General features: G+C 41.6%; 1 protein-coding gene across 8 annotated transcripts in view; it reads left to right on the forward strand.

Annotated features, from left to right (window-relative positions):
- FNDC3A (fibronectin type III domain containing 3A) overlaps positions 1-23,560 on the forward strand; it is a 130,968-nt gene that overhangs the window by 74,730 nt on the left and 32,678 nt on the right. For 6 of the 8 annotated variants that reach the window (XM_072134536.1, XM_072134544.1, XM_072134537.1 and 3 more), the window contains 5 exons: positions 44-119; positions 14,372-14,448; positions 17,598-17,832; positions 20,577-20,843; positions 21,991-22,049. In XM_072134536.1, coding sequence (XP_071990637.1) covers positions 44-119; positions 14,372-14,448; positions 17,598-17,832; positions 20,577-20,843; positions 21,991-22,049 — 714 coding nt within the window. Of the gene's footprint in view, positions 1-43; positions 120-3,112; positions 3,168-11,353; positions 11,450-14,371; positions 14,449-17,597; positions 17,833-20,576; positions 20,844-21,990; positions 22,050-23,560 lie in introns of those variants that run through there. The other 2 variants (XM_072134541.1, XM_072134542.1) reach the window with 2 other exon arrangements.

Raw genomic sequence — 23,560 nt, forward strand, 5'->3', positions numbered from 1 at the left:
GCATGTCTATATAGTTTATTTATTTGCTCTTGTTTTCTCGCAGGTTATTTTGGTCCAGGTCAACCCAGGGGAAGCATTTACAATAAGAAGAGAAGATGGACAGTTTCAGTGCATTACAGGTCAGAACTCGGCTTTATCTGGATAAGATGTACAAAACAACAATGTTCCCATCTCCCCTAATCACGGCCTATCCCTTGTAGCAATCTAAAATAACGAGAAGTAGAAACATTCCAAGCCAACGTCCTGTGCAAACCTTACTCTCCCACCGGCAGGGAATCCAGGTTTGCTGAGTCCATCAGTTTAGCTTTGCCTCTACCCCATGAATAGACCCGTTTTTACTCGTCATATTTCAACAGGACTGTTAGGATACAGGCAGTCCCCGGGTTACGTACAAGATAGGTTCTGCAGGTTTGTTCTTAAGTTGAATTTGTATATAAGTCGGAACTGTATATTTTATAATTATAACTCCAGGCAAAAATTTTTTTGGTCTCTGTGACTGTTGGGTTGTCATAAGAACCAGGATTAACAATAAAGCTTCATTACAGACACATTTGATAACTATTATAGCTGTTTATTGTAACCTGGGACTAAAGTACAATAAATTACCAATATCCAGAGGTCGTCTGTAAGTCAGGTGTTCTTAAGTAGGGGACCGCCTGTATTAGTAAAAGAAAAGCAAAAAACACAAATGACACATTCTGGCCTCGTGGCTGTCAGACTTAAGTTGACATTGCTGAATGTAAGACACATTTTGAATGACTTCTCCAGGTTGTTGATGGATGTCCTCAATGATAACTTCTGGAAAAAGTTGTGTTTTTTCCCCTTGAACTGTCATTCTCTTGTATCTTGGAACATTTTCTCTGAATGACTGTGTCTCTTTTTGGGAAATATGCAAATAGGTTTTCCAGGATGGGATTAGGAAGGGATTAGTTAAAGGGGGGAGGGGGGGTGACTAATAAGGTAATGAAGAGGAAACTTTTTCTAATCATTCTAGTTAGTGTTTCTTTTTGTTTCTTTACCCTATTACTAACACTTTAGTCCTAAACCGGCGTTGGAGGTTGTGGACGCTGTTAATAATGAATATATGAAATAGAATCCTATGGAAGATTTTTTTTTCCACTTTTAGGGTAAATTATTTTACACCAAATTTGTAAAAAAGTTTTTTTTTCCATTTTTTTTCATTTTTTGGTCTTACCACTTCATTAAAGGGGTTGTCCACTTAGGAAAATAATAACTGGTTAAGGGGTAAAAAAAAAACATTTTGAAGCTATTTTATTTTAAATTGCAGATAGGGATAGTACTAACACGCTGCAGCAGTGTCTTCTCTCTAAACTCCTGCACATACTGAAACTGTATTTACTCAGGCGTCCTGTCCCAGGTGAGACCTACACTAGTAGTGTGACGTATAGTAATAACCATCGGCTATGTCGTAGCTGGAGGGTTTCCAGTATGATAAATAGCTGTCTGCAGAGAAGACATGGCTACCTAACCATTCCATTAATCATACCGCACAGTGCGTAGCGTATGACGAGCGCAGGAGCGTGTCAGCTCAGATGCCGCTGTTTTTCATTATGCCTCAATTGTTGTTTTTAATGAGGAGCTTATGCTTTACAGATGCTTGTGGATGTACATATGAGGAGAGGGCTTTGGACATACTGCTCTGCAAATGGTTATATAATATGTGTATTGCTTCACTTCACAACAGTAATAGAAATGCATATATATATATATATATATATATATATAAGTATGACTCATCGGTGTGCAGTTTCTTTCCTGTAAGGATTCATTCACCAGTTGCCATAAGTTTAATTTTTTTAAGGGTTGTCTGGGATTATAAAGGGTTGTCCACTGTCAGCAAATTATTGAGATTGCTCTTATCTTGAAAAGTTGTACAATTTTCCAAAATACTTTCAATTCATCGCAGTTTTCTAGATCTCTGCTTGCTGTCATTCTACAGGGAGCTTCATTGTTTACTCGCAGTGGATAAAAAATGTGATGTTACACCGGTGCCATGCTCGTTAGCATCAGAGCTGTGCAATATAACAAGCCGTGCACCAATTTGAAATCCCATGACCAGGGATAAAATGAGCAGTGCACCTGTGTGACATGCCATGACTAGGGTTGTAACAAGCAGTGCACCTGTGTGACATGCCATGACCAGGGATGTAAGAAGCAGTGCACCTGTGTGACATGCCATGACCAGGGATGTAACAAGCAGTGCACCTGTGTGACATGCCATTACTAGGGTTGTAACAAGCAGTGTACCTGTGTGACATGCCATGACCAGGGATGTAGCAAGCAGTGCACCTGTGTGACATGCCATGACCAGGGATGTAACAAGCAGTGCACCTGTGTGACATGCCATGACCAGGGATGTAACAAGCAGTGCACCTGTGTGACATCTCATGACCAGGGATGTAACAAGCAGTGCACCTGTGTGACATCTCAAGACCAGGGACCGGTTTTTATCCACAGGAAGTAAACAATGAAGCTTCCTGTAGACTGACAGCAGGCAAAGATGTAGAAAACCTTTAAAGCGGTATGCCTATTTCAGCAAACAAATGTTAGTTTTTGCATAATGAAAAGTTATACAAATTTTCAATATATATGTTGTGTATCAATTCCTCACTGTTTTCTAGATCTCTGTCCATGGTCACACAGGTTGCATGACCCATTATAACACACAGATCTGGTTATTCTCTATGATACTGAATGAAGTATGCACCTGTGTGATCATGGATTTCTGTCCACTGGAAATAAACATAGAAGCTTTCTATAGCAGGACAGCAAGCAGAGATCTGGATAACAGTGAAGAATTGATACAGAAAGTACCGGTATATTGGAAAGTTGTATGACTTTTTATTATACAAACAATAACATTAATTTGCTGATATGGAAATACCCTTTTAAGAAATTGATGCAGAACATATATTGCTAATTTGTGTCACTTTTCATTACACCAATAATTTCAATTACTTATTTTGGTGCGATGGGCTCAAATAGGGGATACTCGCCTCATTGCAATATTCTGTTTGTATACAGAGGCTCAGCAGTGATGTAACATTGCAGGCAGACGCAGTAACACCCCTGTCGATCCGAAGTCCATGCTAAGTTACTGTAGTCCATGCTAAGTTACTCAGAACACACTTCTGGCAAGGACCCAGGTAATTTGAAGTAGAGTTTTATAAAGTACTGAACTGATTCAGAATGCTGACAAAGGCATTTTGAAAATCTGCATAGCATAGTCTATTGGATCCTGTCACCAGCTAAAAATGACTACCCTGGTGACAGGTTCCCTTACAGAACAGCAGTTTTTTGCATTATAACATGTTGTCACTTCCCGGATGACACAACCTTTGGACTCCCACTGGTAATATATGCAGGCGGTCCCCTACTTAAGAACACCGGACTTACAGATGACCCCTAGTTACAAACGGACCTCTGGATGTTGGTAATTTACAGTACTTTAGCCCCAGGCTACAATGATCAGCTGTAACAGTTATCGAAGGTGTCTGCAATAAAGTTTTATTGTAACAACCTAACATTTTTAAAATACAATTGTCACAGAGACCAAAAAATATTTGGCTTGGGTTACAATGATAAAATATATAGTTCTGATTTGCATACAAATTCAACTTAAAGGACTTCTACCACCAGGCTGAAGGATTGTAAACCAAGCACACTGACATGCTGGCGTGTGCCCCCTATGGCTGGAGTTGCTCTTCTTTTAGCTTCTAATGTCCTGGTTTCCATAAAAAAAGGCTTTTAAAATTATCCAAATGAGCCTGAGGGGCTCAAGGCTCCATTAACATCTATGGAACCTGGAGCCCCTCGGGCTTATTGCATACTTTTTAATGCCTTTTTTTTTCTTAAAAACAATGGCATAAGAAGCTTAACAAAGAGCAGATCCTGCCAGAGGAGGGGGACACACCAGTATGCCATTGTGCTTGGTTTACAATCCTTCCTCCTGGTGGTAGATTCCCTTTATGAACAAAGCTACAGAACCTGTCTTGTACGTAACCCAGGGACTTCCTGTTCTAGCCAAATTCTGTAACCAGTTCACACTGTACATACAATAACTCGAACATACTGCTAATAATAATAAAAATGTATATTTGGGGCTTTCATATTTTTTCCTCCCTAGTGGTGAGATTGGTGTGCAAGACTTGAAGGAAATAATCCTATATCTATCTGTCTATTAATCCGTTTCTGAACGATCAGGGAGGGTTTGCCTGAATCTTGTACCTTATTTAGTCTGCGGAAATCTTTTTATAGCTCTGAATCGTAGCAGGAAATGTATCAAGGCTAATACGCGTGGGTATGTATATATTTATCCGCTGTCCGTGATATGCGAGATGTTTTCTCCCTTCTGGAAATAGACCTATCACCTCTATTCCAGCGAGTGGAGTCGGCGTGGTATGAATGGGCACCATTTGTAGCTGAATAATCCATTCATGAAAATCTGTGTGCTGCACACATCGTGAATGGAGATGACTCATTCAGGGCACAGTCCCAAAGCCTCTGCTAAGAGCCATTAAACGCTGCTTGACATCACAAGGAAAGCCATGCTATAGATGGTTTGGCTGGAAGGATAGCGCCACACATCCCGAGCAGTGGGGGGGGGGGATTCTGCATACAAATCAGGGTGAGTCATTAGTAATTAACTCCTGAAAGGGTAATAAAGCATCTTTATATGGGGAGGCGGTGACGAATCTTACCTATAGTTGGGGCTCTGCAGTCATTTCCTTTAGTTTTTTTGGGGGGGGATTACCTGGGTGTGAAGGGACACGACTTGTCAGACGGAAATGATAATTGCGCTGGGAAACGCAGGGACATCCTCTGTCTTTTCATCACGCGCTATCCTTTAATGACTTTCTGATGTTACTGCTATAAAAATGTTCCTGCAGTTTTACTTAAGGCGTAGGCGTGAGACCTTGTAAATTTTACGTAACAGCGCAGCTAAAAACAGCTGGGGACACAGATGCTTTTTAAAGAACAAGAGAAAAATATTTTTATTTAGGTTTCCTCCTCGCCTCATGGATTTTACTGCCTGTCGGATGCTTTGCACAAATACAATGTATAACAAGATAATGGACAGATGTGGAAACAGACCGCTGTGGCCTCTGCAAATTATGCATCAAAAAAGCCAACTAATAGGACGTCAAATGTAGATCTAGGCAGTGTTAAAACAGATTTATCATTCAGGATCACATGCTTTGATAAATCTGGTTAAGTATAAGACTATCTAGTGGAGAGCCAGTGTGGTGCAGTCTATGCATTTCTCATATTCTCAAAGTAGGGCCTAAGCATTTGCCCTACTTATTAAAGGGGTTTACCCACTAAGGGCACTTACTCTCTATCCGTAGAATAATTGTTGGACAACCAGCGTTAATGGAATGGGAGTCGTAACATGCCTCTGTGTACCACAAATGTATGGCGCACTGGCACATTTTCTTGTTCAGCAATTAATTTACATGGACCCGAGAATTTATTTTTTAATAAATGGAGGTGAATGAAGCCTCATGTACACGAACATATGCTCAGTGCATACAGACAGTTGCAGGAGAAAGGAGGGGTGAGGGATCCTCACCCGTCCCTTCTCCATTGAAAGCTGAGCCCCCACTCTGTAATCTAGGACATATCCTAAGCCATGCACACAGTCCGCCGGCTCGGTCACAGTGCTGTGAGACCGCATGTGCTCACCACATCGTGACCGGGTGCTATAGAGCTCTATGGCGGACCTGATTAAGCTGCAAATTGTTCAACCAGATCACGGGCCCCCAAACGTTAGTATACTTGAGGCCTTATTTTCTCTCACAAACTATAGTGGGACCTGAATAGTACATAGGAACTTTCTAAATGTATCGAAACCTCTCCAAAAGCCCACCCCTTGAGAAGACCTCCACCTCGATATACTTTATTGAAGCTGCTCCTTTACCCATTAAGGGACTAATTTTCTGTGTAATATTGGGCGGTCTGCTCAGAGAGGTTTCACTGTATTGTAAGGATAGGGTATGGGCCTTATACTTCTGTTTATGGAAAAGTTATGGAAGAATCTCTGCCACAAGTAAAACATTGTGTCGGGCACTTTATAAGCCTCCCAGATATACCATTTGTGTTTGCCACTGGACATTTTATTTTTATCTTTATACAAATGAACATTTTAGTGCAGTGGGGATGGGGCCACAGCTGCTGGTGCACTTGTTTTTTTTTTTTTCTTTTTATGCTGCCCAACACCGCTGACCCTCCACGTCATCATTGATCTATCATTAAAAAGGTGTAAGAAGTACAAAGCAAATGAACTAGCTATTATCGCCGTAGCCCTGGTGCAGCAAGAAGCTCATCTCCTTAAATATACTTTCCATGAATATGGATAAGCCCGAGGGGTCTGGGTAGGATAAGAAAAAAAATCTTACTTGCCCCACTTTGGCTTCTGGTTTCCAAATCATTTTGGTACCTTTGGTTTCGGTCCAGGGGACATTATTATTTGTCAGAATACATGTAGTATTGAGGGAGTTAAAAGGTTAGTAAAAAGGTCCTAATAACTTATGATTTATCATCTTTTTTTTCTTTTACAATAAGGGTCAATTTAATGCTGTCTGTGCTTCTACTTTTTGCATCTAGTAACAATAACTTACAGTAATGGTAGATCTAATGAGCCAAAGTGATGTACGTACAGAGATTAAACTGATACAAAGCTCTAAAATCGCAATAAATATATTTTATGCATGTAAATGGTGCAACCAAATGCAGCTGGGAAGCCTTCCGTAGTCATAAAATAAATAACAACTAGTTATAAAGATAGTGACGCATGGGCCGAGCAGCTGGATCATTATCTGGGATTGGAGTCATTTAGACACCATGCACGGGGTAATGTATGCTCGCTTGTCAATATCAGCTGAGATATAGCCGCTTTTATAGGCCGGCCGCTCATGTACTGCCACCCACCCGGTGCATGTAATAGCTAATGAACTGCTATCCCAGGAATAAACAGTGAACTGTAGACTCGCTTTCATTTGGATTGAGCAATATTCTATTTTACTTTTTGATGAAAACAATGAAGAATGGGTCTGAGATCGTAACTCTTAAGGCCCATCTAAATGTACTTAGTATTTTCCCCAGGAAATGAAAGTGTCTCCTTTGCGTCTTCGGTTCTGACTCATCTTCTTATAAAATCAATCCAATATGATTGACCATATTAACCCCGTCTTACAAAATGGTTCATTGTGATTGACTAGAAAAGGGCCATCTATCACCCTGTATTGTCAGATTTCCTCAAATGATATTCCAAGTAATGTGTGGAAAAGGACCAAACCTTTTGAATATCAGTCTTTGTGTTGTGTCATGAAGTAATATAGCCACAAATCCAATGGGATTCCAAAAAGTAGATCTGCTGAGATCAGCATAGACTGTACATACAGTGCTATATAGTAAGTAGCCTGGCAGCTTTCGTCCAATGAAGGACCATAGAATAAATGGTAGAAACCAGCTGTGAAATAGTTACTTAATGTTTAGTATCTTCTTTATTTGCTCCAATAGTTAACGGCTTCCCTGTTGCGAATATGTCCAGGAAGCAACAGTTGAGGGGGAGGCGTAGTGATGGGCAGTACACTATTTCATAGTGAGTTGGATCTTTTTGATCACCTCACTAAAAAGGGATGGCTCTTTTGGCTCCTGAATGACTTCCAATGTAATTAAAGGGGTTTTCCCACAAAACAAGTCAGGCCCTACCCACAGGATAGGGCCTAACTTTCTGATCGGTGGGGTTCTCAGTGATGAAACCCCCACATATTATGAGAATGTAGGCTCCAATATACCCCGTTGGACCCCTTATCGCTCCCCATGATAAGCAGAGCAGCAGTGTTGTGCATGGCTGCGCTGCCCCGTTCATCTCTATGGAGCTGATGAAGATTGAGTACGGTGCTCGGCAATCTTTGTCAGCTCCATAGAGATGAACAGGGCAGCGCGACCGGCTGCTCTGCTCATCTTGGGAAACAACAAGTGGTCTGAAGGGGGGTACATTGGGCGCTCTGATCTCGTGATCTTTAGGGGTCTTCCACTTTTAACTTGTGTGGCTGCAAATGACTGAGGAATCTATGACACAGAATGATAAAGTTATGGAGAAACAGTGACTATATTATGGGATTGATGCCGATCAAAGCCTTTTCTTTTCAAGAGATTTCTGTATCCAGAGAGCCACACAGACATGAGGCTCTCCTGCTAGTTACACAGAGTGGCCTCACATGGCCTCCCCTTACTTCCAGAGTGAGCAGGGAGCAGCAGCCCCTCTAGCAGTCAGAATTGCTAGAATTTCTTGTGTAAACAATCTACTGTCTCTAAAAGCTAATCGGCACAATAAGAGGATACAGCGATGCAGGAACAGGCCATACTGATCAGGATAGTAAAGAAACTGCTTGACATATGTTATGAAAGCAATAGACAAAGTTGTGCTATTGATTTTGTTAGAGCATGCTTTCAACCTTTGTGCAGAGGTTTCCCAAATCCAACCTTGCCTCTTTACACCAAACAATAACATAACAGACACCGGGAGTAGTAATGACATCACTAATGACTGGCTGCAGACATCACATATAGAGCAGGGTGGGCAGACACTAGTGGGGTACCAGATAAGCATCTACATGTAAGTGTCATCTCCTATCACTGACTGCTATTTTACAGGCCTGTCAGACTCCTTGTATTAGTTCTCATTCTTTAGTTCCTTTTTATAGGATGTCAATATGTTCCGCTCTGCCGGCTTGAAGTATAGACAGCAGTCATGTATAATAATGGGCTGAGTAACGATGGCTGCTGTCTGCTATGATCCCTGTCATCTTCATCTGACACTTCTTACTGTCTACATTAAGATCCAGGCATCCTAAAAATACATCTGTAATGAGCACTTCTTGCTAAAAAGGAAAAGTACTGGGACCATTGGATGCCGGGAAGGCTATTGATCGGGTTGCAGTCTGTTAGCGTTGATTTGGTTGGATGTCAACGTCAGCAGCGATCTCTATTGTTTCAGCGGGCTGTGGTCTTTGTGTTTGATCCTGTCACAGCCTGCGTCAGCGATGCATATCATTGGCCATGTGATGTCAAAGTGTGGGTGTTCTGCTAGAGAGAGACAGTTCATCTAATGTGCTGCTGTAAAAAGCCAGCACTGTTGCCTCTAAGGGAATAACAGCGAGTGATTCATCGCTGTTCACATTAGCCTGATGCTAAGTATAGAACCATTCACGACCCGCACATCCGCATGGATTAGTATCTCCGCTTGCTAAGCTCAGGGTGCCAAAATGCTTAGCTAAATAAAGAAAGTAGAGGAAAATTCAGGATGACAACCACCACAGTATACACATCACCTGTGTATGGCACATGTCATTCTATATATATATTATATATTTAGTTTTTTTAACCGTTCTTGTACTTGTTTTATAAAAATGAACAAAATCCGGTTTCACTTGGTAGGATTTAGTGTTCTTTGTGGTATCCTTCCAGCCATAACATTTACATCCTCCATATTGGCACTGAAGACCCATTGTAGCTACTTAGGGGCACATGAAGACTGCCATGGGCCCTGGGCTTTGTGAAAATATTGTTACCTTTTTTAATGGTTTGACATTTACCGGCTGCATATGGTGCCAGAACCAAGCTTTTTGGGAATGGAGAGGGGTCATTTCCTTTGGCTTTCCATTCTACTGTTAAAGGACCTTCAAAGGTCCTGAAAAGGCACAAATCTATGAGGACTGCAGGGAAGGTCCACATCTTTTATTTTCTCTATAAATTCGTATCACACTTGTTGGGCTGTTTGGGTAGATATGGGTCTCCAAGAAACCTCTGACCCAAGGCTGCCGACCAAAACGCCTATTTGCTTATATAGTTTAATTGGAAATAACAGCTCCATCAAGTGCAGAAATAACAAAGTCCAAGTTAAGTCACTTTATACAGGCAATCTGCTTCACCTTTATCGCTAGAGAAATTTCTATTAGATCTCTGGTGGTGACCATAGTGAGTATACGTTCAGCTAAGCGATGTGCTATTTCCCTAGCAACAAGACATTAAAGGGGTTGTCCAGTAAACACAATTATACACTCAGGCGCTCTGTCATTTCCCAGTACTCCCAACAATGGAGTGAGAAGTAATGGAAGAGAATACTTTATCATGGTTTACATACCCAAACTAAGTTCTACAACATGTAGGACTATTCCCACACATTCCACCCAAATTCTTGTTTTGACCAGGTGCTCCTTCTGTGCCAAAAGTTAATTTTACAAATATGAAAATAAGGCTGAAGAGCGTTGGTTGAAAAATAAAGCCCTATCCACAACATTAAGTAAGATTAATAAATATCAACTATACTCCCATTAAAGGAAATCTACCATCAAAATAAAGCATGATAAGCCAGAGGTACTTACTCGTAGATCCAGGCAGTCTGACTGTGAGCATCTTCTTATATTTGTTATCCATGGCCTCCTTCCTTCTAAAATCAACTTTTAAAATTATGCTATTGAGCCAGAAGGGTGTTACCAGAGCCCCTCCGTGCTGTTGCTTTACAGGCTGTTACACTGTGGAGGAGAACCCTCCCACCCCCCACTGTGTGCAGAAATTTCTTCTACAGCCATGAGATTATATCAAGTAGAGGGCGTAGGAAGTGCTAAGTGAGTAGGGGGAGGGGCAGACACTGTAACAGCTGGTGAATCCAGAGCACGGAGGGGGTCTGGTAACACCTGTTGATCCCTTCTGACTAATTAGCATTATTTTAGAAGGAAGGAGCGCATGGATAACAAATATAAGCATTGTCCTTGATTTTCATGGTAGGTTTCCTTTAAGGAGAGTATTGTTGGTGTATTTATTCATTTTGCTTACTATTGTGTATGGCACTTACTTATTACTATGTCTTCAGTGGGAAACAGTACCTTCCCACTTCTCATCCAGCTATATCAGTAAGTTCACACCTGCTTCTGGACTTTCTGTTTCACTTTTCATTTTCGGAGATCTTGTTGGAAATTTAAAACGTCAATGAACTTTTTGTTACATGACATTAACCATCCATTATTAATAGCTTAAAATAAAAAGAAACGCGCTCTATTTTTCCTGCTATTCATAACGGAATGTAGAACCTGCCGAATGCGGGTGTGAACTTGGCCTAACCCTGCTGTGCACTGTTGGGGGGGGGGGGAACATGACATGGCTTAATTTGCATATTTGCTTTGTTATTGAGCCTTCCCTGACGTCTTCCTATTCTGCTGGCTGGTAGATTGTTATCACATAGGACTTTGTAGTCACGTGATTTCTTTTGTTGTAACACACACCCTAGTGCTGGCTCACCCCTTACATAATGTCATGTGACCTGGTCATGTGGTTTGCTGGCTGGTTTCCCTGTATCCACCGTGTGTCCTGTATACCCCGGAGCCGGCTCTCCTCCTATCTATCCTGCTTGCAGACATGAGTGGTAAGGACTATGCTTCCATACATAGGTAGACATCCAGAGCCTAGCTGTGTGTGCAGACTATCTGCGGCTTGATGACAATGCAGACACCAACTGCTAGGAAATGATCAGGAGCCATCGGTGGTCAGGACGTGCTGCTCGCATTGTACTCAGCCTTCTGACTCACCCATCCGATTGCTGAATCACTCGCCTCTCCACCGAGGAGGTGCATTATTTTCTTTGTGTCGGCAGCGCAGAGTTAACAAATCCTGCTAAATGTCAGGTCTCACCCCTGGCTACAGCAAGGTAGCTGTTATCCCATCATTATGACAGCTCCGCTGTAACCCTTTCATGGCCGTCGTGGCTTTAGCAGCTCCCACAGAGAACAATGGTCTGACTGCAGTGCTGCAATGTTGTCTTTGTGATCTGTATTCCTCACATGGGTTCTGCAAAGGGAAGTATTTAATGGATGATTTCAACATTTTTTTTTTACCTTAACCTTACTTAATTAACCTTGCTTTTAGATCTATAACAAAGCTAGAGAGCACTGCTAAAGGAGGATGGGGGGGACACAGGTAGTGGAGATGAATATTTTCTATATACATGCTGTTCAAATGAGGAGTGTGTACAGGTTTAGGGAAATGTGACTGGCCTCTTCCAAAAAACCACACCACCGTATCCATAGGATGTGTTTGGTATTGCAGCCCAATTGAATGGGGGTGAGCTGCATGCACAACCCTGGTTTAAATGGATGTATAGAACATATTTAAATAACTTAAAATGGTTGTGCAGACAGAAGGCATCACTTATACAGAAGTTGGCAAGACCAAGGCTCTAATATCCCCTTATTCGCATGAAGAAACAGTCAAAAATTTGTTATGTCACTTCTTTCAGTCTTGACAGGACATGTAAAGAGGGGCCGATTGCAAAGCTTCCTTGATAATCCCATTAATGCACAATAGTCACTGCTAGTAAACCAGCACCCCAGCCCGCCCCCTTCCACTCCCTCCCATTACCTCTTAGAAGTCTTTACAAATGTTTCACTGATGGCTCCATCCATGGTATCAGAGCTACAAGTCTAAAAAAATAAGACAGGTTAACTTGACTGTAGAGCCCCCCTGACTGCATTACTTGATCTTTAGTAACAGATGGCATCAATAAGTCATTTTTATAAGAATGGTGGCTTTAATCTAAGGCATCAGTGAAACGTACTGTATAAAGATATCTAAAAGGTACTGTGTACAGGGAAGGACCACAGGCTCAAGTCCATCCCATCCTTAAATCTAGAGTGGAGCTAGATTTGTGAAAATGTATAGATTTTAGCAACATCTACTACTTTTTAAATTTATATTAACCATGCAGCTTGTCCTGCTTGGTTTTACCCTTGCAAAGTTGAGAAGTGTATATGTTGTAAGGAAGTAGTACTCGCTTTATAGGGAATCTGTCAAATTTACTAACCCACGCTAATTAAGATTCTCTTTTAGACCTGCTGTTTATATAGCAGGACAACTATCCCTATATTGTTCCTTCCCTTGCCTGTAAAGTTCCACAGTTGAGTCGTAAAGTTGATTACCCATCTATGCTTATTCATGTTCTTCTTACTCCACCATGCCTCCAGATTCATGACAAGGGGCCTTCTCTCTCTTCAGCCAAGTAAACTCACTTCTGCTACATCATTCTTCCCTCCATCAGGAATGAGAGACTGGCTGTGCGTGAAAGACCCACTGAAGAGAAATCAGTGCCATCATTCACCCCTCCCTTTTCGGCAAGTCACACAGCCAGCGTCACTCTCATTCCTCAGGGAGGGGGTACTAAGCTGGAGGCACAGGTGAGCAGAAAGGACATAACTATGACGGACTTTGCTTAAATTTAAGACGAGCATCTGACTCACATGAGATCATTTGCATAGACAGTCAACTTTATGAACAGACCTCAGAACTTTACAGTCATGGAGGGAACAATATAGGGATTGTTCTCGCACTGCTTGCTTTCTTGTGCCCATGTCAATGCACAAGCACTTTTTTAACTTTGAAGAATAAAAATTTTGGAATTACTTTTTAAACGTCGTCTACCTTGGATTCTCTGTGTACGGATGCTGGATTCCCCGCTTTCCTTTTTGCTTTTTAAGCCTCTTGCCATAGGGATAGTTGTACTGCTGTATAACGGCAGGTTTCAAAGATATGATTAGTTAGTTTGGGTTAGTTTAACTGACAGGGACCCTATATAGGATCAAAGGAATGGGAGCAAGATCACACCCCTCAGTATTATTGGCTCAAACTATTAGAATACTTGTAAGAAAATAATAAAAGTGGAAGATCTGCTACACCAATGTGGACATTTTAGATTAGCTAAAATAAAATAGACATTTCTATATAAGAGTTTGTGGTATAGCAGATCTTGTACTTTGAGGACTTTGTACAGGCAGTCCCCGGGTTACATACAAGATAGGGACTGTAGGTTTGTTCTTAAGTTGAATTTGTATGTAAGTCGAAACTGTATACTTTATAATTGTAGTTCCCGACAATTTTTTTTTTTGCCCCAGTGACAATTGGAGTTTCAAATTTTTTTGCTGTAATAGGACTAAGAATTATCAATAAAGCTTCATTGCAGACAATTTTAAGCTGATTATTGCAATCTGGGACTATTTTAAAGCATCCAGAGAGCTTCACCAGAGGTCACAGTGGGCAGAGGGGTCCGTCTGTAACTATGGGTTGTCTGTAAGTCGGGTGTCCTTAAGTAGGGGACCGCCTGTATATGCTTTGCATCTTGAGCATCATGGCTGAACATCATCATCTGTTTGGATGCTCAGCCATGTGTCTAGTATTTTGTAGACAGGTCGTCACATTTTCCTTCCTTGTTATTTCCATTTGCACATTTCCTCATTTTAATATTATGGAATATCTACTAGTTGCTACTAGTCTTAATAACAATGTGTTCTCTGTGCAGGTCCTGCTCAGGTCCCGATGATGTCCCCGAATGGCTCCGTCCCTCCAATCTATGTGCCTCCAGGATATGCTCAGCAGGTGTGTATTTCCTGTGTCTATTTTTGGTTGTTACTGATGTTGGAGCAGTGATGATCTTATCAGTCACAGTAACACGTACAGCACATCCTACGTTATCAGATTGACATCATGTTCTTCTGCTGGATGGAGATCTGTGATCTCAGGGTCAAGCAATAATATTAAAGTCTTGTCTGTATCTTTATCAGGGTTAGGCCTGTTTCTTCAACCAGGTGCTGCGGGCGATGGCCCCGGGTGCAACCTGATGAAGCTTGGGGCACCTGCCCCCAATAAAAAAAACAAACAAAAAATCTTTAGTACGTACTCGCCTTTCAGCACTCCCTGTGGATTCTCTTCTATTTTAAGCAGTAGTGCAACCCAGCTCTGTGCTCTGCCCCCGTGCACACTATGACGTCATGAGGCGCCACTCATTAATAGATGGCGGTTCCTTCATACACTTAATTAGTTATCAGCAGTATATTCTCTATTTACACAGGGCGATGTGTGGCCGAGCATTGGAATACAGCAGCTGGAAGGGTAAAGGGTGAGAGTGTAACAGCCTGTAAAGCCACATCACAGGTGGACTTCTGGCTCAGTAGTATAATTTTAAAAGTTGATTGTAGAAGGAAGGAGACCATAGATAACAAATATTACCACAGTCACTGTGCCTGGATCTATGAGTAAGTGTCCCTGGTTTATCATGATGGATCTTAATTATCACTAACTGTGGGCTATATTTCCGCTAAGAATGTGGTTTATCCTGCACATGGAGGTATGTGGCTTGGAAGATGGTTATACTGTAGTGGTATCTTTAATAAATGGACTTAAACATAGTGATATATGGTAATTCCCTCTGTCATCTGAGTACAGCCCGGGACCATAACCTTTGTTCAGTCTAGATAGAAACCCTAGTTAAACTTTAATTGGAGAGTATGCAGAGATACTGTTCCTACCTGGAAAACCTCTCTGACATGAAGAACGACCTATGATTCGTAACGCACATAATGGAAAATGTAAGTTCTGGTTAATATTTCATACCTGCCAAATATCCTATTAAAACCTGTGTCTGCGCCTCCAGCTCTAAATGTGTGTGGCCTAGTGCTATACTGAAGCTCCTGCTTTACTGACTGCGCTCTCAGGCAAAATGTCTGCACAAGCAGACAAACCATCATTCCTTCTTGTTTGGGGAATCTGCAGACTGAAGGCTGAAAATGAGGTGATAATTGTCTGTAAAAATGACTTTTATCTGTGTCTGGACATTGACACGTCAGCGTTTCAGTTCTTTGTCACGTTACAGGAAGAGTATGAACTGCCTTATAACAGCTGGTATCATTAAAGGGAACCTGTCATCAGGTTTCGTCATTAACCCTAAAGACAGGTTCAGACAGAAGTCTCTATACTGTGCCCAATGCATATGTATACAAATCCTAAAATCTACCTCAGATCTACCTAAAATAACTTTCAAAAAGTAGCTGACACAAGGGACGTGTCATATCAGCTCCCTCATTTCTCCTACCTTCAACAATATTTTATAAATGATTCATATCAATGAAAATAGTACACTTTGTGATATATTTTATTAGAGAATAAGTTTCTGTGTCCTGGAGCACCTCGGGTTCATTTACATTATCTTTTAAAGGCTTTTTTTTTTTTTTTTTTTTTTTGCAAAATCAAGCACAGTTTATAATCCGTGTTTCATTTAAAGGTTTCCTTTAAAGGGAATCTACCACTAGGATTGAGGCTTGTAAACCATGTATACTTACATGCAGGTGTGTGCCCCCCTCCGGCAGGATCTGCTCTCCTTTTAGCTTCTATTTTCCTTTTATGTTGTTTTTTTGTTTTGTTTTTTAGAAAAAAAGGGATTTAAATAATATGTAAATGAGCCTGAAGGGCTTCATGCTCCATAGATGTTAATAATAACCTATGGTTTGTATAATTTTAAAAGCCTTTGTACCAGTTTGTAAGTGTACTTGGTTTACAAACTTTGATCCTGGTGGTAGACAGTCCCTGGATAGTCTAAACATCTTAGAAAGCTGAATCATCAAGGGAAATATTCTCTAGATGTGGAAAGAGTTGATCACTAATCTCCTTATCTGAAGTGGAGAGACTTTCTGTTACACTGCTCACTACAGGAGAAAAAACAGAGAAGTTGCTTTACTTAAAGGAAATCTACCATCAAAATCAAGCATGATACTGTAAACCAGGGACACTTACTCATAGATCCAGGCACTGAGAATGTGGTAAACTGCTTATATTTGTTATCTTTTCCCTCTCCCTTCTAAAATCAACTTTAAAGTTGTGCCAATGAGCTACAAGGACTCTGGGGGGCATTATGAGAGCCCATCTGTGCTGTGCTGTAGCTTCACATTATGCAAGTAGCACTTTTTCCCTCCCAATGTGTGCTGAAGGGGGATAGGAAGACAGTGTAACAGTCTGTGAAGCAACAGTTGCTCTGGTAACACTCCCAGAAGCTCTTTAGACTCATTAGTATAATTTTAAAAATTGATTTTAGAAGAAACATAACATGCATAACAATCTTGCATAACAAATATAAGACTATTACCACAGCCGCAGTGCCTGGATCTATAATTATGACCCACTTTATTCTTTTCTAATATAAAAACCGCTTCTAAGGTCTAGCTATACTTTAAACACACAGGCCCACATTTACTGAAGCCCCTGCCGCAGTTTTCTGTCAGACTTTGCATGTTCATTTATGTGCAAACTGCTTGCACATGTGTTTAAGAGGTGTCCATGCCACACATGTGCACTGAAATGAGCGTTCCGATGCACAGTGGGACCATGTGCCACATTTTTCATGCAGTGTTCAACAGCACTGTGTTTCTCGCCCTTGTGTACACAAAAAAAAAAAGTTGGTGCACTCTGTTGCAGCAATGCAGGGGGCGCCAGATTCATGAAGAAAGGACGCCACTATTCATGAGTCTGGCGCCCTCTACACACTACACATGCAAACTGCACCTTGTACAGACTGCACTGTTTTTGTTAAATGTGGTCATTGTATTCTGTATGTTTGTATGCAGAGAAACAGACTATAGCGGCTTCTTCATGAGCTTTCTAAGATGTTTAGACTGTATTGTTGTGGCCTCCTGTCTTAATGATCCATGTATATTGTGATCCTGGGTCGTGGCTTACACCTCCATGTCCTTCCTCAGGTGATTGAAGACAATGGTGTGCGGAGAGTTGTAGTGGTTCCACAGCCACCAGAGTTCCACACGAGTGGCCATCCTGTCATCCACCGGGCACCTCCTCCTCTGCCAGGATTTATACCCCTTTCTGCAATGATGCCTCCACCTCATCGCCAAATTTACACAGCAGTGAGTGGAGCAGGAGATTTGACCTCTCAGTACACCCCTCAGTATCACCCCTCACAGGTATATGGAGATTTGGGTAAGTACTGTAAAATCGAAAAGAGAAAAAAAAATTGAGGGAACTTTTATTGAATGTCATTTATACTTGAGTATAAGCCTAGATTTTCAGCACAAAAAAATGTGCTGAAAACCCAAACTCGGCTTATACTCAAGTAAAAAAATATAGGTTTTACCAGGTTTTTGTGGTAAAATGAGGGGCCTCAGCTTATACTTGGGTTGGCTTATGCTCGAGTGTATAAGGTATATCTTTTACGTTTCTTGTAGGTATTTTTGCATATGTTTACTACTAACCATCTTCAAAAATCTAAATATATTTCTGAAAAAAGTAAAATCTCTTGACAGTAGTTGAGCTGGACATTTCACTAATGTTGTGGAGGTGAATTGAATTGTATTATACCTTTATCTCTAGCAATAGACTCATCTTTTCAATAATTTTTAGCTCCGACGGGCCTGTTACACTCTGCAGGATACAGTACCTTGTAATTATTGTGCTGGTTTTTTAGTACCGTATTTTTCGGATTATAAGGCACGTCATCAATAAATGCCTGCTAAAACGTCTAGGTTCATATATAAGGCGCACCTGGTTATAAGGATGAATGACCAGCAGGTGGCAGACCTGTGCACAGTTTAAGGCAGCTGTTGTCTGTAAATACGGTTCATATATAGGCTGCACTGGACTATAAGGCGCACCTCTGATTTCTGAGAAAATCTAAGGATTTTTTGTGCGCCTTATAGACTGAAAAATACGGTAAGTGTTTTATTGGGAGAGGCCGTGACCCAGGTAAAAAAAAATATTTTGGAACTCCCTTCATGGTGTGTATAACATGTGTACATCTTCTGCTGCAGATTTCTTCTCTCTTAGGGATCATTGACACATGTGTCCATAAAAAAGCATCCATTTTCAGCCTATTTTGTGTCAGTATTGTGACTGCATTGTTATATGTACATATGGCATCTGTTGATCGTTGCACTACCCATGTTTTATTTTTTTTTTTTTTCCGGAGCCATTGACTTCTATGAAAGTCTGTGGTTCGGAGGTAAGGAAAAAATAGTCCTTGCTGACAATTTCTTCACACAGTGCGCACGCCCGTTTAAATAAATAGAAATGTTAATAACCATAGAAAGTAATGGGTCTGTACGCTATCCGCATAAACCATGGATGGCATACGGACATAACGCTAGTCTGAAGGAGGCCATATGCCACATGCAAAAGGAGGTTGTTTCCGTCCATGTGCAATCTTTATTTTATGTTTTTTTTAATATAAAGACACTGACCCATTGTTTTCAATGGCCCCATGCACATAAACGTGTATTTTGTCTGTGGGTCCTATTCTTGCCTGTGCTTGTGGCTCAGGGTGGTAGCACACGTGGCGTTTTGAACCCCTTTTTTTGGTTTGTTTTTAAGCAGTCCATTAAAAAACGCATGCGTTTTTTGAAAACAACCCTTTGGGACAAGCCAGTCACTTCATTTTTAGGTTTTTGTGGTCAGGCGAATCAGAACCGATCACACACTGATAAAACACTGACAATAGAAATGGACGGCGGCTCGAAGAAGAGCACACGACCCTTAGAGGGAGTATATACAGGTTCTGCAGCTGAATCCTGGCCGGAAAATATTTTCTGTGAATCAAAGCAGAATTGTGTTTGGATTTAATTGTGTAGTGGGAGAGACTCTGCAGCAGTGTGAGAGCTATTGGGTATATCAGCTGTTTTTATTACATTATTGCAATGTCTAACACGTATTTTACAGATTGACAGATTGATGACTTTGTTCTTAAAGAAATTTTACCATAAAAATCTGTCATGATAAACCAGGGACACATATGCATAAGGAGATTACCACAGTCACAGTACCCAGTTCTATATTTTTTATCCTTGGCAGCCTTCCTTTTAAAATTATGCTAATGAGGGGGTGTTTCCGGGGCCCCTCAGTGATGCCATTTCACTCCCTGTTTCAATGAGCCGAGCAGGTCTCCCCTTCCCCAAGTGCTGCTAGATTCCACAGGCAGAGGGAGGAGGGAGGGACATGTCCTGCTCATTGTAACAGCAAGTTAAAAGACATCACTGAGGGGATCTGGAAACACCCACCAGAGCCCCTCAAGCTGGTTTGCATAATTTGAAAAGTTTATTTTAGAAGGAAGGAGGCCATGGATAACAAATATAAGCAGACAACCACAGTCACAGTGCCTGGATCTATGAGTATTTGTCCCTGTTTATCCATGTTTTATTTTGATGGTAGATTTCCTTTAAAACCTTTTTATGAAAAAATTCTCTGTTTTGGGGTTTTATATTGGTTACAATTACGTTTGTTGACATTTCTGTTGTACATAACACATTGGGGCACATTTACTAAGGGCTGTGCGCCAGTTTTCTGTCGGACTTTGCACGTTTTTAGGTGTTAACGGCTTACACAGGTATTTAAGACGTGTCTTCACCACAATTGTCGCACGTGACCCTATTGTGGCGCAGCTGCACTAGGCATCATGCGACACAAATTAGGGGCCATTCCCGTGCTCAATCGGACCATGCGCCAGATTTGTCATGCAAAGTCTGTCGCACTCCCTATGTTAAAGGTGCACCACAAAAAAGTTGGTGAACTCTGTTGGTACAGTGCAGGGAGCACCAGAGCCATGATTTCTGGCGCACGATCTTCATGGATCTGCACTGTTCACAGGTAAATGTGCCCCACTGTATCCATTTATAGAGCAGAAAGGTTTTTATTCAGAGTATGTTTGAACCGGAATGTTTTCATCTGTCTTTCAGATGCTCTTTCTACCCATGGGAGGTCTGGACTTCGGGATGAGAGATCAAGTAAAATCCATGAACGGTTACAGAAGAAGTTGAAAGATAGACACGGCGCACAGAAAGACAAGCTGAATAGCCCTCCCTTCTCCCCAAAGAAAAGCACTTCTCCGGTTAATGAATCTAATGGAATTTTTAAAGGACAGAATAGTCCGGGGTTAAATACAGGACAATTTAAGAACAAACAGAAAGGAAAGAATTCATCCCAGGTAGAAACCGAAATACAAGGTAATTGTGATTATTGATGTGTATGAATCATTTACAAGAATTTAGGCAGTGAAATCCCAATAAATGTTAGTACATGTTCACATGACAATTTTAGTCTCTGTTCAGTATGTACTCTTGAAAAATCAGAATTTTAGTGGTTTGTGATTTGATAAAGTAAAACCCAGTTTCATGTTATCTGTACATTTTCCAGAGGAGAAACCTAGGTAGGGCATAATACCCCTCTCAGGATAGATGCTGCAGAATAGTCATTTCATTGGCCTTATGAATCTCCAGATAAGCAGGAGATTTGTATTGTGACAAGAATAGGGTGACAATGGAAAAAAGTGATTTAGCCAGGAATAGCTGTGTTTCAGGTGCCGACAACATGCCCCAAGAGCACCAGGTGCCTCGTTTGCATACAGATTAAAAATGGGAATATCTTGGAAATTGCATAAAGTAAAGAAATGTTAGAGATCACAGGGCATTTCTCTACAACATGCTGCTAACAAATTATAACACTGGGTGGAGGTGATAGACTCCTTTTCCCACAAAACAAGTTTGGCCCTATCCACAAGATAGGGCCTAAATTGCTAATTGGTGGGGTTTTCAGTGATTAGACCCCCACAGATCACAAGAACCACAAGATAATGTACCTCTGTCGGACCCCTCTTTGCTCCGCAAGATGAGCAGGGCAGGGCAGGGCAGTCTCACATATCCAGGCTGCCCCGTACTGATGTCTTTTAACCTGTTGTTACAGTGACAAGGGGATGTCCCTCCCTTCTCCCTCTGCCTGTGTAATCTAGAAGCAGCAGTAAATGCAGGGGGAGGGGAGACCTGCTTTGCTCATTGAAACAGGGAGTGAAATGACATCACTGAGGGGCTCTGAAAACACCTCCTAGAGCCCTTAGACTCATTTGCATAATTTTAACAATTGATCTTAGAAGGAAGGTGGCCATGAATAACAAATATAGAGCCAGGCGCTGTGACACTGGAAATCTTCTTGTGCGTATGTGTCCCTGGTTTATCATGATGGATTTTGATGGTAGATTTCCTTTAATTTATTGCCTTGTATTTCACATCTCATCAGTTTTGCAATATAGTACAAATTGATTCTACAGGGATATATTAATATATAAAAGCAAATTGTTTTTTTTTTTTCTCATTGTAGAGAAAGATGAAGAAACGAAAGCGTTAGAAGCCCAGTTGTCAAACATTTCAAAGCCTGCGGTAAGTGTTTGCAGATATTTAGTGGGAACCTTCAGTGTATGTGCTACACCGACATATTCTCACAGCACCATACTCACACACCTTATATGTAGTGTTTAAAAGCAGCCTCCACTCAATAAAATAACCAGCAGAACCCTCCACTCAACAAAATAATCAGCAGAACCCTCCACTCAATAAAATAACCAGCAGAACCCTCCACTCAATAAAATAACCAGCAGAACCCTCCACTCAACAAAATAATCAGCAGAACCCTCCACTCAACAAAATAACCAGCAGAACCCTCCACTCAACAAAATAACCAGCAGCAGCCTCCACTCAACAAAATAACCAGCAGCAGCCTCCACTCAACAAAATAACCAGCAGCAGCCTCCACTCAACAAAATAACCAGCAGCAGCCTCCACTCAACAAAATAACCAGCGGAACCCTCCACTCAACAAAATAATCAGCAGAACCCTCCACTCAACAAAATAACCAGCAGAACCCTCCACTCAACAAAATAATCAGCAGCAGCCTCCACGCAGCAAAATAACCAGCAGCAGCCTCCACTCAACAAAATAATCAGCAGCAGCCTCCACTCAGCAAAATAATCAGCAGCAGCCTCCACTCAGCAAAATAACCAGCGGCAGCCTCCACTCAACAAAATAATCAGCAGAACCCTCCACTCAACAAAATAACCAGCAGAACCCTCCACTCAACAAAATAACCAGCAGAACCCTCCACTCAACAAAATAACCAGCAGCAGCCTCCACTCAACAAAAAAATCAGCAGCAGCCTCCACTCAACAAAATAACCAGCAGAACCCTCCACTCAGCAAAATAATCAGCAGCAGCCTCCCCTCAACAAAATAATCAGCAGCAGCCTCCCCTCAACAAAATAATCAGCAGCAGCCTCCACTCAACAAAATAACCAGCAGCAGCCTCCACTCAACAAAATAACCAGCAGCAGCCTCCACTCAACAAAATAACCAGCAGCAGCCTCCACTCAACAAAATAACCAGCAGCAGCCTCCACTCAACAAAATAACCAGCAGCAGCCTCCACTCAACAAAATAACCAGCAGCAGCCTCCACTAAACAAAATAACCAGCAGCAGCCTCCACTAAACAAAATAACCAGCGGAACCCTCCACTCAACAAAATAACCAGCGGCAGCCTCCACTCAACAAAATAACCAGCGGCAGCCTCCACTCAACAAAATAACCAGCGGCAGCCTCCACTCAACAAAATAACCAGCGGCAGCCTCCACTCAACAAAATAACCAGCGGCAGCCTCCACTCAACAAAATAACCAGCGGCAGCCTCCACTCAACAAAATAACCAGCGGCAGCCTCCACTCAACAAAATAACCAGCGGCAGCCTCCACTCAACAAAATAACCAGCGGCAGCCTCCACTCAACAAAATAACCAGCGGCAGCCTCCACTCAACAAAATAACCAGCAGCCTCCCGGAGTAGCGCAGGCACAAACACTTCTGTGCGCCCATGCATACTATATGACATCACACTGATAATTGATT

The sequence above is a fragment of the Engystomops pustulosus genome, chromosome 2 (assembly GCF_040894005.1).
Source record: "Engystomops pustulosus chromosome 2, aEngPut4.maternal, whole genome shotgun sequence".
Taxonomy (NCBI): domain Eukaryota; kingdom Metazoa; phylum Chordata; class Amphibia; order Anura; family Leptodactylidae; genus Engystomops; species Engystomops pustulosus.